Below are 13,810 nucleotides of genomic sequence, written 5' to 3' on the forward strand. Positions count from 1 at the left end.
GTGTGGGGCTCCAGAAACAGGAGGCAGATCAAGCCCCTCAGGTGTCAGTATCCTGACCTTTGGGAAAGCCAGGCTGTGGCCAATGTAGTTGGAAAGAAAAAGCAACTCAGAAAACTTTTCCCAGTAGTGGTAAAGGGATGGGGAGCTGGGAGGACATAGTCAAGAACAGCCTATAGGCCTGGCTGGCATGGCTCAAGGGTTGAGCATCGACCTAGGATCCAGGAGATCATGGTTCAATTCCCGGTCAGGGCACATGCCTGGGTTTCGGGCCCGAGTCCCAGTGTGGGGCGTGCAGGAGGCAGCTGATCAATGACTCTCTCATCATTGTTTCTCTCTCTCTTCCTCTCCCTTCTTCTCTCTGAAATCAATAAAAATGCATTTAAAAAAAAAGAAAAAAAAGAACAGCCTATAAATCCAATCTATTGGACTTCAATTGACCCCCAAACTGCCTTCTCCTGGACCCTCCAGCAGAGTCCCTCCCAGCTCGGGGACCCACCCACTGGACGCCTCCACTGCACTGCAACCTCCCTGGTGCAGGCCTCTACCACGTCTCACCCACACAGTGCAACGGTCTCTTGGCTGTCACCTTACTTCCACTATTGCCCCCAAAGGTCAGTTCTCGACACAGCAGCCCAAATCAACTTTTAAAAACTACACAGCCCCTTTACTCATCCCCCACCCAAAGTCTCCCTTGGTAGACAGAACCTAAGCCAAAGACCTTCTGCCACTGTATCTGTCCTATGGAATCTGTCCAGTCTCGTCCCCTCCACTCTCTCTAACCTAAGTACCTTACTAGTCTCAGCCTCCACTCACTTTGACTCAGCCCCCATTCAGCCTTTCAGGGTGCTTCCTCGAGCACCCAGACTCATTCCCACCTCAGAGGCCACCGCCGTCCCCTTTCCTTTGCCAGTTACTCGCCTCCTGATCTCCACTTTGCTCCCTCCTCCTCGTTGCTGAGGTCCCTGCTCAGATGCACGCCTCGGAGTCCTGCCCTGACCGCCCACCACACTCACTCTCGGTCACATCACCCTGCTCCATCTTCCTCATCACAGTCACCACCACCTGAAATCATCAGGCCTTTGCTTGCCCTTCACCTGCCTCCCCACTGAAAGCTCCTCGAGCACAGGAACCCTGAGTACTAACTCCTCGCTGAGCACCCAGTGCAGAGACAGGGCCTGACACCCGGTAGGCACCTAGTAAATGCTTGTTGAGTGAATGAATGACGTGTGCACCAGCTTTTCGTCTTCCTCTGTGGTTTCTCCTAAACAGAAAGCGCCAATGCCCTTCCCACAGAATTTACTCTGAGTTTTTGCTGAAAATAAGCTCCAGACCAGCCCGGTTCCCGCATCTCCCAAAAAGCAAGTCAAATTGAGTTACCAATGATGACACCAACTTCACAGGCAGGATCATCATAGGCACATGTCATCATGGTTCCCACGGTGTCATTGACCAAGGCCAGGATGTCCACATCGATGTCCTGTCAGAACACAAGCCCCGGAGGGCGTCAGTGGGTAGGAGGGGGCACTACCCCTCCATCTGTCCCCACAGAGAAAGTAAAAGCAGTGAAGGTGGCTGGGTGAGAAAGTCACCAGGTCCCGCCTACAGGGCCCGCCTGAAAGAAGCAAGGCTTTGCCAAGGTCCAGGGGTCCAGGGGAGAGAAAGAGCAGTTGGGGGATCAAGGGGGAACCCACGCTCCTGCTTTATGGCCGAAGGCCTCTGTGCAATGGAAGTGGGAGAGAGCCCGCCAGGGCTCCAGCCCTGTCTCAGGGACCCCGAGGAAAGCATGTTTGGCCTGGAAGCAGTGGTGTCTTCAGGAGAAGACACGTCCTCACTTGTGGGGACATCTTAGCCAGCTTCAGCCACGTCCTCTCCACGGCCAGCACCATGGGATTCCCACCCGGGTTTCCCATTCTGCCAAGTCAACCCGGGTTACTGCACCATGGTTCCCCAAGGTTTGGGGGGAGTATTTTAAAGTAAAATGAAAACAATAAGAGCAAAACAAAGACTACCTGAGAATACGATTGCAGCTTTAAAGAGGAAAAAAGGACTGGAAGGGTACACACCAGAATAGTCCTCTGCTGTCAGGGTGACAATTAATCTGGATGTATTTGTGTACCAGCAAGGAGCATGTCTTACTTTTGCAATTACTTAGATTATAAAACTTATTTGACAAATAGAGATATTCAATGAACAGAGAGTGGAAAGTGGAATAGAGAGCCAGGCTGGAAAGAAAGTGATCTCTTGAGCCACTGTGAGGAGAGGTGGGGGCTGGAGCATTACACACAGCATGCGGGCTAACCAGGACCCCCGAAGAGGCTGTGGCCTCTGGGGAGGCCCCGGGGGAGTGCGGCCCACCTTTCAACAGTAACCAGAACAAGCTCCACATACCAAGGCCCACCAGTGGGTCTATCCAAATTGCTGCAACTGGACTACAGTGAGACTGCCTCGAGAGCAATTCCTCTTCTGATCCCCCTTCCAGGGCGGCACAGTGTGACACCCGTCCCCAGAAGAAAGCTCCCCAGGCTGAGACGGATTCCTCACCTCGTGTTTTCTTATGGCTTTCTTTAGACAGCTCACTACATCTGTGTCCTGAACTCCCCGGGCCTTAAACTTCTTGGTCCATGAAAGCAGGAGACCCTGGGGGAAGAATTCAGATTCAGTCAAAAAAAGAAGTGCTCAGTCCTGAAAATGAGCTGCGGAAATTTTATGCTTAAAGTACAACCTCATGTATTCTCTTCTTTAAGCTGAATCTTTCAGTATTTCTTCAAAGGCCTTTTCTAATATGTAAACATCTTTATTATTCCCGTCTGAACAGTTTGGACATTACACGTAGTGACAGAAAGAACAATTGCTGAAGAGTCAGAACACTTGGGTTCACAAGACATAGGGCAAGTCATTTAACCTCTTTGACCTCAGTTTACTCACCTGTAGAATAGAAACATCACTTCCCTGCCTGTCACAGCAATGCTCTGATGGAAATGCCTACTGTGTGGTAGACACATTATAGGATGTATGGTGTGTCAGCTCCACAAAACAGAACTAACATGGTGTTGCCTTATAGAACTCCCTTAGGAACTTAATTTCAATTTAGAAAAAATGGTTCTCAATTTGCATTATCAATTATTTGCTTAAAATTAGTGTTTCCCAAGTTTGTGTCTAAACTAGCAAATAATTACGGAATTTTTCAGGCTGGATGAGATCTTGGAGATTGAGAGAAGGCCACACAGTCAAGAGTAGCTGAGCCCAAACTCACAAACACCCTGACCACATCTTCCCAATCCCCTCAGTTTGTGGATAAAGAAGCTGAGATTTAGAGAGGAAGGAAAGCACTCTAGGTCTCACAGGGAGTGAGGGGCAGAGCTCACCTGAAACACGGGTCTGACTGCTGACAGGCGACCAGACTTTTCCCTGCACCACAGCACCACCTAGCGGCCACTCTCCCTAACTTCTGCCATCACAGGCATAAACTGAGCAATTGGCTGTTAACGTGTGCAAGTTTGGTTTTCAAAGTCAAATTAACTCTCACAGAGCTTGAAAATTGTCTTCCTTCTTCCTGGGGTCTCTGTTCCTGAGCTCAAATGAGATGTGTTGCACTATTTGGTGAATCTAGTCTCTAGGCCTGATTCCTGACTCCTCTTTCCACTTCCTCTACTGACTCCAGGTCCTCTACTCTTTTAGCCAGAAAGAGATGACACTTCAGAGCAAAGCTCCCCTTGGCCTCTTCTAACAGTCCCTGAAACCTTCTTCATACTTTTTTTTTTAATTCTCACCCAAGGACATTTTTCTTCATCAATTTCTAGAGAGAGTGGAAGGGAGGAAGGGTGAGGGGAGGAATGGAGGGAGGGAGGGAGGGGGAGAGAGAAAGAGAGAGAGAAATGTCATGTAAGAGACACATCCATCTGTTGTTTCCCGCATGTGCCTGGACCATGGCAGAGAACCTGCTACCGCAATACATGCCCTTGACCAGGCATCAAACCTGGGAGCCTTTGATCTGCAGGCCAGTGCTCTAACCACTAAGCCAAACCTGCAGGGCCCATCCCTTTCTTTATAAAATAGCAAAAAAGTAAACTTCAGTCCATCTCCTGTATAGAGAGATGAGATGATGGCAAATTCTCATTTAATGGAATCAAGAAAATGATAGATTATATCTTTCAATTGTCAAATAGCTATCGGGCTCCTGGAAATACAAGACATTGTGCTAGAGACCCTGGGGGTGGAGAGAAAGAACAACATAAAGCAGTGCCTGCCATCCAGAAGCATCTGCTGAACTGAGAACAAGGTACAAAAGCTGGAAGAGACAAGTCCCACAGGGACAGTCGCCCTCATCCTGCAGCAACCACAGGTGCACCAGGCACAGTGTTGGGAGTGGAAAATATTTTGCCTGAGCTTTACCCGGGCCCAGCAAGTAAATACTACTAACCATGTTTTACAGATGAGAAAGCAAGGAAAGAAGTTATATAACTGCCCAGGAGACACAACTTTTCTAAACAATGATCCAAAGCCAGGTCTTTGAAACGTGAAAACCCATTTCCTTTCCACTTTCTGACACCCATAAGTCAACAATATCTAGCACATCCCAGGGCGGTCCATGATGTCAAGGTGGTCCATGAATGACTGTCAGCTGGGTGTCACGACCAGTACGTGCGGTAGGAGGTCCTGGGCCTCCACCCCAGATAAGCGTGGCCTGGGAAGACCTGGCTCTTGACCGTAGCCCCTGGCCCCAGAAAGCTTATTACCCTTTTATATGGACTTTTATTTATTTTCATATATTTACATAAAATTGGGTTTGACAGCTCCGTTAAATTGAAAAGCTGAGGCATGTAGAGATGAATTACATGAGCCCCAGCTGGCTGGCTAGTGGAGCAGCAGAGGTGTGGTGTCTGCTCAGCAATACTGTCACCCTAGTGACCCCCACCTTCGTCTTCCTCCCAGGGGCTCTCTGTAGAGGAGAGATTCCCGGAGCCTCCCCACTCGTATCTAGTCGGCTGTCAGTTGGTCCTCAGACCAGCAGCACCCTGATTAGAAATGCAAATCTAAGGCCCCCCCACCGATGAAGAAACCCCCATGGGGCCCAGAAACCTGAGTTTAACAAGCCCTCCAGCAGATTCTGACACAACCGAGGTCTGAGACTCATTGAGGTAGGGGGTGGCAAGCACCCCACTCTCTCACGCTGTGCCCATGTGCAGTCAAGGCAGCCACGCCAACCAGCTCTCTGCCTCACATTCCCACTTCATCATTTACAAGAAGAAAAGAAACAAGCCAGGAAAGTCCTGCTGATCCCCCGTTTCCGACCTGACTCCTGCACATTCCCGAGCCCCAAACTCCATCCAAATCCTGCCCAGCTTCTTCCCTCCCCGGCACCGCCTTACCTCTTCCAGTTTAGTCTGCCTGCAGGGGAAAGAGAAGGTTAGGCCAAGGGGCAACTTCTTGTTCTTCAGCCCTTTGGTCTTCATGAAATCTGCCAGGCAGTCAGCTACGTATTCAAACAGCTGCGGAGGAGAGAGAGCACAGGACACGGGACTAGAGCACGGCCACTCACAAGCCAGGCGCCACGGCCTTCCCTCCCCTCCGCACAGCCCCTGCCCTGGTACCTCTGAGCCGTTCCCCCGGATAATTTCATTGGGTGTTGGGTAGAACTGACTCTCCATCTGGACGTTTTGTTTCCCATCTTCAGAGACTTGTACCTTCGAGACTCGAAACTTAGATCCTCCAAGATCCAGGGAAAGAAACTCCCCATTTTCTATTTAAAAAATAAAAAGCAGTTATCAGTTGTTGAGTATATGAATGAGAACATATAACACCACCCAGCCCAGGGCAAGACAGATGCTCTTGATAAAAAGGGGAAATGACCCACAAGTTGGGGCAAGGCAGCCCACCCTAACGACTTCCACTCGGGATGCAGACAGAATCCCTGCCCAGGACCCCCGCCAGCGTCAGATGTGGGATGAGAGCTCAGCTGTGCAAACCCTTGACCAACAAGCCTTTCTATAGAATTGTCTGGCCCTGAGCAGTGGCTACATGCACCAGGCATGTGTCATGATGTATGCCCAAAGCACATGTAAGTGAAACGCCATGCCCACAGATCCAGGCCCCCAAGTGGTCTTCTTTTGAACCATGTGGCCCCAGATGCACCTGCATGGATCTAGGGGGCCTAGGGGTCTGCCTGGAGGAAGAGGCCAAGAAAAGAGGCAGCTGAGGTGAGACCTACAGAATCACAATCGCCTTCACAATCAGGTGATGGGCAAGTCCCTCATGACCGGTAAAGGAGAGGCACACTGGTAACAACACTTTGAAGGCGCTTTGTAAGAACAGTAACTGCAGCTCCCTGACTGAAACACTGGGAGGAAGCTCCTCTCGGGTAGGTTCGGATGAAAGGAGCAGAAACTACAGAGTGGGTGAACTCACAAGGATTTCTCTGGAAACTGTATACATTTCTGAAATGGAGGCCCAAAGGGATTAGCAGAGTCCTATCTGTTGGTTAGTAATCATGAAATTACACCACCAGCTCACAAGAGTTACTGTGGACTTGAGACAACATTTTGGAGATTTTAAAGCACTCCTTCCACATAACCTCATCTGATCCAGGACCCTGAAATTGGTAGGCCAACTGGCCACAGCCCTTTTACTGATGAGGACAGGAGTGCAGTGGTCCTGGGACTTACCAAGGCCTCTGGGCTCAGGAACCTCACTGCACCAGAGTCACTGGTAAGGTTTATTGTGTGACAAGAGGATCTGAGGAGACCGTAGAAAGCAGGTGGTGTCTCCTGAGGAGGGAGTTTCTAAAACTTGGTCAGTTTTTCTTCTAAACCTCCCTAAAGCAGCCAGGACCAGGAAGGCACGTCAGGCAGGGCAGCCTCCAGACCACCAGAGGCCACTTTCTGATGCTCCTGGGGACACACCTCTGCAGAAGGTGCCGCAGCACAGGAAGCCAGGGGGACTTTGCCCTGTGCCTCCCTACACACACACCCCATGACTCAGACACTTCGTCTGAGTAGCTGGATGACCCGTCAAGGACTACAGTCCCCTCAGCACTCTCAGCACAGTATCGGGGATAGGGCAAGGTTTCAAAGCAGGACTGTCTCTTCCAAGGCTTATGTTCCTCCGGGGTGGTGCATTGCCCACCCTACGCACCCACCCACCTGCAAGGGAACAGGTCTTTCTCATCACAGTTCCCAGGGGATTCTTAAATGGCAGAGCCAAACTACTTTGACCCAAGCATTGTCCCAAAGGGGCCCAGAACCCGGCTAATCCAATCAGAGGCCCCTGAGAACCTCCCAAACTTCAATCCTTGCTCCTTCAAGATCCCCAAAGCCCCTGCTGGAGCTAGGTTGGAAACTGGGACCCTGACATTAGGGAAACCCCTTGGTCCTCAGTACTCTCATCTGACCTGGAGATAACAGTGACAGCATGGGGGTCCTATGGGGATTGTGTGAGTCCCTAGCACCCCATGACCACAGGAGGTGCCTGGTAGACTTTTACTCCTACGGCTTTTCCCAGAGGCTGAGAATGGAGGAGTGTATGGAACCTCAAAGATTCCTTCTAGAAGTCTCTAGACTGGCGAGCAAAATAACGGTCTCCCAGAGGTGCCTACATCCTAAACCTCAGATCCCGTGAATATGTTAGCATGGTGAGAGGGAATTAAGGTTGCAGACAGAATCAAAACTGCTCATCGGTTGAGCTCAAAGTTGGGAGATTGTCATGGATTATCTGAGTGGTGTAATCACAGGGTCTTTACATGAGGACGAGACGAAAGGGCGAGAGTCAGGGGCATATTTGAAGATGCTACACCGCCGGCTTGGAGATGGAAAGAGACTCGAGCCAAAGAATGTGGGCAGCCTCCTGACGCCGGAGAAGGCAAGGAACAGGCGCCCCCTGCAGAGCCTCCAGGAGGCGCGGCCCTCCCCACACCTTGATTACAGCCCTTGAGACCCACGTTCACTCCTGACCTCCACAGCTGTAAGAAAATAAATTTGTGTTGTTTTAAGCTGCTAAACTTGTGGTAACTTATTACAGCGGCAATAGAAAATTAATACATAGGCCAACTCTCTCATTTTACAGATAAAGAAACTAAGACTATACATCTTGCCAGAAGTCACTGAGGAATGGCAGAGCCCGTGTTTCTTGAATATTATCATTTAATATTTTTTCTACTATATCATACTATCTTCCATTACTTACTATTAGCCTAGACTCTAGATACCTAGGAGTGAAATGCCATTTATTATACATTCAACAAACATTTCAGGGCCTAGTATGCACCAGGCACTATGCTGGGTGATCAGAACAGTGGGGAGGCTCTCAGACTCAGCAGGGCCTTGGGCGCTCTGGCAAGCACCGAATCCAGCATGGGATGCTTCCCAGATGGAGGCAGTGATCTCTACAAGGAGACCAAAAAGCATGTTGGTACCCACCAGGGGGAGAATGTTGAGATGTTCCAGCAGGAAAGGGAACAGAATGTGTGGGGCCAAGGTGGGCAGAGAGAAAGTACGATACACTTCAACTTGGGTTCAAAGCTTTTGGTATTAAGTATGACTAAAGCACAGAGAACTGGAGGAGGGGGTGATGTGGAGAGAGGGCTGGAGAGGTAAGCCAAGGTACAGGAGCAAACTTCAGGTACCCATCAGCCAAGAAGGAGCCCGGGGGATCAGAGTCCCTGGCAGCCCCCAGCCCCACTCACCTGAGCCGTCCGGAATGGCCCTGACAAAGGTGGGCAGCATCTTCACTGAGGCTGTGGGGTTGGTATCCTTCCCCAGGCCCCTCTGCATTTCATCCTGGAACCGAGTCATGATGTCCAACAGGGTCTCATCGGAGAGCCGCATGTGATACAGGAACCTGTCCACCTGGAAAGACACCGGGGTGACCAGGTTGGCCATTGGGCATGTGCCCTCCAGTGGAGCTGTAAATCCCCACGCCCATGGTGAAGCTGCGTGGAGACAGCTTTGTGATGCAGATCCTAAAGTTTCCTTGCCTGACCCCTCATCAAGCTGGGGACAAGGTGGGGAGTTGAAAGAACAGAATGGAAACGAAAGGCTGGGGGAGGTGGGATTTATTCTTCCAAAGGGCAAACTTTGAGGGAAAATGATTTCCCCATTTTTCTGATGGGGCAATGGAGGGGCAAAAACCAAGAAAGATTCGAGGTTTCTAATCCCAAGTTCAGAGCCCTCACTATTGTCCCATTGCCTCTCCACTGGAAAAGACCAGCTATAGCTAGAATCTGAGATTCCTAAACATGGAAGTTTTCTTTTTGCCAATCATGGCAATATACTGCATATCCAAACATGTTTCCCTTTGTTTATGGACTACTAGGAAGCTCAGAGCTAAATTCCGTTTCCAACTACAGTCTCTAAAATCTAATCCTTCAGCCCAGCCAGGCATGGCTCAACGGTTGAGTGTCAACCTAGGATCCAGGCAATCGGGGTTCGGTTCCCAGTCAGGGCACATGCCCGGGTTGAGGGCTTGATCCCCAGTTGGGGGGGGGGGTGCAGGAGGCAGCCAATTAATGACTCTCTCATTGTTGATGTTTCTATCTCTCTCTCCCTCTCCTTTCCTCTCTCTGAAATCAATAAAGGTCTATTTAAAAAAAAAAAAAAATCTAATCCTTCAAATCTCCATTTTAACTGAGGTTATTCTAATTTAGATGAAGTTTAATTTCTAAAGCCAGCCCAAATTGCTATTGGAAATGAGTGGATGCCACTCAGGTAACCAGGAAATAGGATCATATGACCCAATGGAGGGAAGTTATAAAGATCACCATGGTTCTTTTCAGTGCACTTGAAGGTAATAATGTCACATCAAGAATGGCACAACAGCCTCCTCCCCTATGCTAATCATTTGGTGGCAGCAACCTGGATTCCCAGGGCTCACTAGGATGGATTATTGACCGGGGCAGGAAGAGGGACAGTGGCATAGGTGCCCTGCATTTGCCACCCCTACTTTGTATACTGAGTGGCCTCTCTCCATCCAGGGCACAAGACTTGGTCCCAACGGCTCTCCCACACTTTTTTTTCTCTCCTCACCCAAGGATATTTTTTCCATTGCTTTTCAGAGAGTGGAAGGGGGAGAGAAGGGGAGAGAGAGAGAGAGACCGATGTGAGAGAGACACATCGATTAGTTGCCTCGAGCACACGCCCTGACCAGGGCCAGGGATCAAGCCAGCAACCAAGGTGCATGCCCTTGGCCGGAACCAAACCCGGGGCCCTTCAGGCCATGGGCCGACGCTCTAACCACTGAGCCAGACAGGGAGGTAGGGCCCTCCCACACTTTCATCTAAGGGTAAGTACCTGCTTGCCATCTACAAAGTGCTTTCATGTATGTCACCTCATCTAATCTCTATGACACCCCTGCCCCTACTGAGAGATAAGGACTCCAAGGTTCAGAGTCACTGAGCAGCATCGGGAGAGCTGGAGGTCAGGGGCAGCACTGGGACTCTAGTGCAGTCTCCACAGTCCTCACCACATGGCCTAGTTTTGCTTCACAATTTCGTGCAGGACCCATAACCCCAACAGACAAATTATACCAAAAGTGTAAGAGCCATGTGACCTTCATCACAGGACTGGTGCCCAACCATCAGCCAGGCCCAGAGGGCAGGTGGGCATCCCAGCTCAATCAAGGCCAATTCGGAGACCCAAGCCAGTGAAACAGCCCATGGCTCCAGGGACTGGGGGCCAAAGAGAGGCCAGAAAACCATCAGAGGGCCATTAACAGAACAGGACAATTGGGCTTTCAGCGTGTTTGAGAAGATAGGACAGAACCAGGTCACGCTTCATTAAGGACTTTCATTCACCCTGAGTTTGTTAAGGACTAATTGGTTGGCACTGCCACACACAGAGAGAAAACTAACAAAAGGGAGGTGACCCCAAGTAATTGGGGCTTGGGAAGGATGAGATGTACTACATAAGAGCTAAGATTTCTCCCTCAATCACCCCAAAGCCCCTCAGACAGTGCCCCCAAACCTATGGCTCATTTTCACTCAGTCCCAGAGAAGTTCTCTGGGCATCCCCACGATGCCATCCCTTCTGTGCAATGGTTTTGAGGCCCCATTTGGGTCATTTGTGAGCTGCAGTTTAACAGTCATTCAGGACTTTGGGTTACTGCTCCTGCTGTTTCAACAAGTTAAAGTTAGGAGAAAAAGAATGTCAACTTAGGAACAGTTTCCTATTTATTTTTGTACCTTCCACAGCACCTGGTACAGCTGCTAGAAGGAAAAAAAAATGAAGCATAGGTTGGGGGGTAAACCCTATATTTTAGACTCAAATAGGTGATTTTGGGCCGGTGTTGCAAAAAATTGTTCCAGGGTCTGAATGGCAACACATGTTGCAGGCATTAAGGGGGGTGCTTGAGTGACAGAAGCCAGGCCCACTTGTGGAATGACTCACAAACCACGGGATATCCTCTAAACAAAAGAGCCAGCAAGCAGCAGGTTTAACGTAAGAAGAGCAAATTTAACATGTAAGCTCAGAGTTTACGGAATCAGAGGTGGGGAGCTGCAAGAGACTTCAGTGACCATGTAGTCCAAAGGTCCCATATTAAGAATCAAGAGTCATAAAAAGGTTCAACTCTTTGACCCAGTGATTTCACTTCTGGGAACCCATTCTTAGGAAATAATCGCAAGGTAAAGAACACGAAATGCATACCAACATTTATCACAGCAATTTTTAAGGGATAAAAAAATGTTTCTGAAAGTAGCCTAACAGAAGGGGAAAGTTAAGTTATGGCACATCCACTTCAATGGGAATCAATATTTCTGATTGAATATTAGGAAGATATTAAAATAACTATAAGGAAATGGAGAAATATGCATAAGGGGTTATAATCTAACAATAACTGAAGGACACAAGTCCAGAAATGTATGTACAGTATAAGTGTAAAAACCTACACAGCGAGAAAAGACTACGAGGGTTTCCACACGGCACATACGACTGAGAGGGGTGGGACTAAAGGTATCGTTTCCACTTTTCGTAATGTTGACTTTCTAAACTGTAAAAAAGACGCTTTGAACACCTAACCAGTCCTTCTCTTGTGAGTGAGCAATCCATAGGTCAGTGACCAGGCCCAGGCCAATGTTATCTATAGGTCAAATAATGTCAATATATTGAGTTGGAAGGGAAGCTGTCAGGGTAGTTTCTTTCGTCCCTCCTTTCGTCCCTCCCTCCCTTTCTTTCTTCTTGCCTTCCCTCCTTCATGTTTTATTTTGTTTTAATGTTGGTATAGGGAGTTTTTAAAAAATTGTTCCAGGGTCTGAATGGCAACCCTAGCAGGCAAGTACAGCTCTGGATGTTGGCACCTGCAGAGACAGGAAGCACAGGCACGAAGGAGGGGACTTGCCACCTGAGTGGGAGGGGAAGAGCCTGTGCCTTTTGACCAGGTGTGTTTTCAACACATGAAGTTCTCAGAACCTGTGACTCATCCCAGCAGCCCATAAACCAGCCTCCCATACTACTGCAGAGACCTGTCGGGTCACTTGCTGAAGGTGGCTCAGTGTTCCCGGCTGTCCCTTAGCTCGCTCTCACAAGCTTTTTTGCCTCCCACAGGGAGAGGAAAGGCCAACTCCAGGCCTTGAGAGAGGACCTGGAACAGATCAGTGGAGGCTGCATTTCCAGTCAGAGGGGCCTCCGCAGCCTGCACGGGGTTGGTGGACAAACATATCTCCTGATTCTAGGGTGTAACAGAACATTAACCGACAGAGTCCCAAGGAAAGGAAACTAATCTGCAGAACTACCAGTCAAGGTTCCAAAGACTCCCCTTGGGGGCATGTTTCACCTTTACTAAGCGGGTAATAGCAGAAAGTGGATCTTAAGCAGTGCTGTACAGCACGTTTCCACCTCAAGAAGCCAGTGAAGGGCTTCGTGAATCTAATCAACAAATGAAAATTAGGACGGGTTAAATCTGGTGGATTTATAATATTTTAAGATTTGCTATAACCTCTAACCCGCTCTCTAATGACCAGGATTTAGTGAGAGTCGATCTTACACATGAGAGCTGTAGGAGCCCCCGCTTCCTCTCTCTGTTGGAAAAGCCCAGACGCATCGTGGCACAACCACAACGGAAAGAACGCAGGACCAGGAGTCAGCAACCTTGGTTTACCACCCCCAGCGCCACCTTAAATACCTGCGTGACCTTGGCTAAGTTCACCTAATGGTGTGGCTGGAGTGGCTACAGTGGCAGGCTGGGCTCATTCCAGCCACAAAAACCCTGACGGCCCCAAGTTGAGCCTTGGCAACTTTTAACCAGCCACCTTGGAATGAATTTTGTAGGCAAGTTTCTTGGACAAAGTGGCAAAATAATGCACACCGTTAATAGCATACCATTGGCAAACAGCACACGCAAATCAGTATTTCAATTATTGTACATTAAGGTTCACATCCCTCTTTGGTGCCATATTCATATTCTTTCAAGCACATGAAAAATCATGTAAATTACAAGTTCTCAACATTTCTTTAAAAATGACTCTCCTCTCCTTCTACCCTTCCCCCCACACATCCCTCGCATCGAACTATCTAAACCGGGTCTAAAGATTCCTCCTCACCCCCTTCCCGTCTGAGCCCTGCAGGAGGTTCTGAGTGAAAGTCGAGGCTCAGGGACTCCACGTGCAGCCTGCGGGAGGCTTACTCCCTCCCCCGCAGGAGCTTTTACTGGCCCTGCGCTGCCCGCATGTTTTCTGACAAGCTCCCGAGGCGCGGTGGGTGCGGGCTGGGCATCAGTTTTGTCGGTGAAAGATGAGACGTGTCCCAGCGTCCTGGGTCCTTACCTTCTTGATGTGATCCTCCTTCAGCTTGGTGAAGTAAAACGCCACCAAGTGCACCGCGAACAT

At 49.3% G+C, this 13,810-nt stretch overlaps 1 protein-coding gene across 1 annotated transcript in view; it reads right to left on the reverse strand.

The window, feature by feature from the left end:
- HKDC1 (hexokinase domain containing 1) overlaps positions 1-13,810 on the reverse strand; it is a 34,229-nt gene extending 20,419 nt beyond the window's left edge. The window contains exons 1-6 of the mRNA XM_016198428.2: positions 13,748-13,810; positions 8,678-8,840; positions 5,592-5,740; positions 5,370-5,489; positions 2,542-2,637; positions 1,378-1,477 (exon numbers count right to left, since the gene is read on the reverse strand). Coding sequence (XP_016053914.1) covers positions 1,378-1,477; positions 2,542-2,637; positions 5,370-5,489; positions 5,592-5,740; positions 8,678-8,840; positions 13,748-13,810 — 691 coding nt within the window. The remainder of the gene's footprint in view (positions 1-1,377; positions 1,478-2,541; positions 2,638-5,369; positions 5,490-5,591; positions 5,741-8,677; positions 8,841-13,747) is intronic.

Source organism: Miniopterus natalensis, chromosome 14, assembly GCF_054644295.1.
Source record: "Miniopterus natalensis isolate mMinNat1 chromosome 14, mMinNat1.hap1, whole genome shotgun sequence".
In the NCBI taxonomy this organism is placed as follows: domain Eukaryota; kingdom Metazoa; phylum Chordata; class Mammalia; order Chiroptera; family Miniopteridae; genus Miniopterus; species Miniopterus natalensis.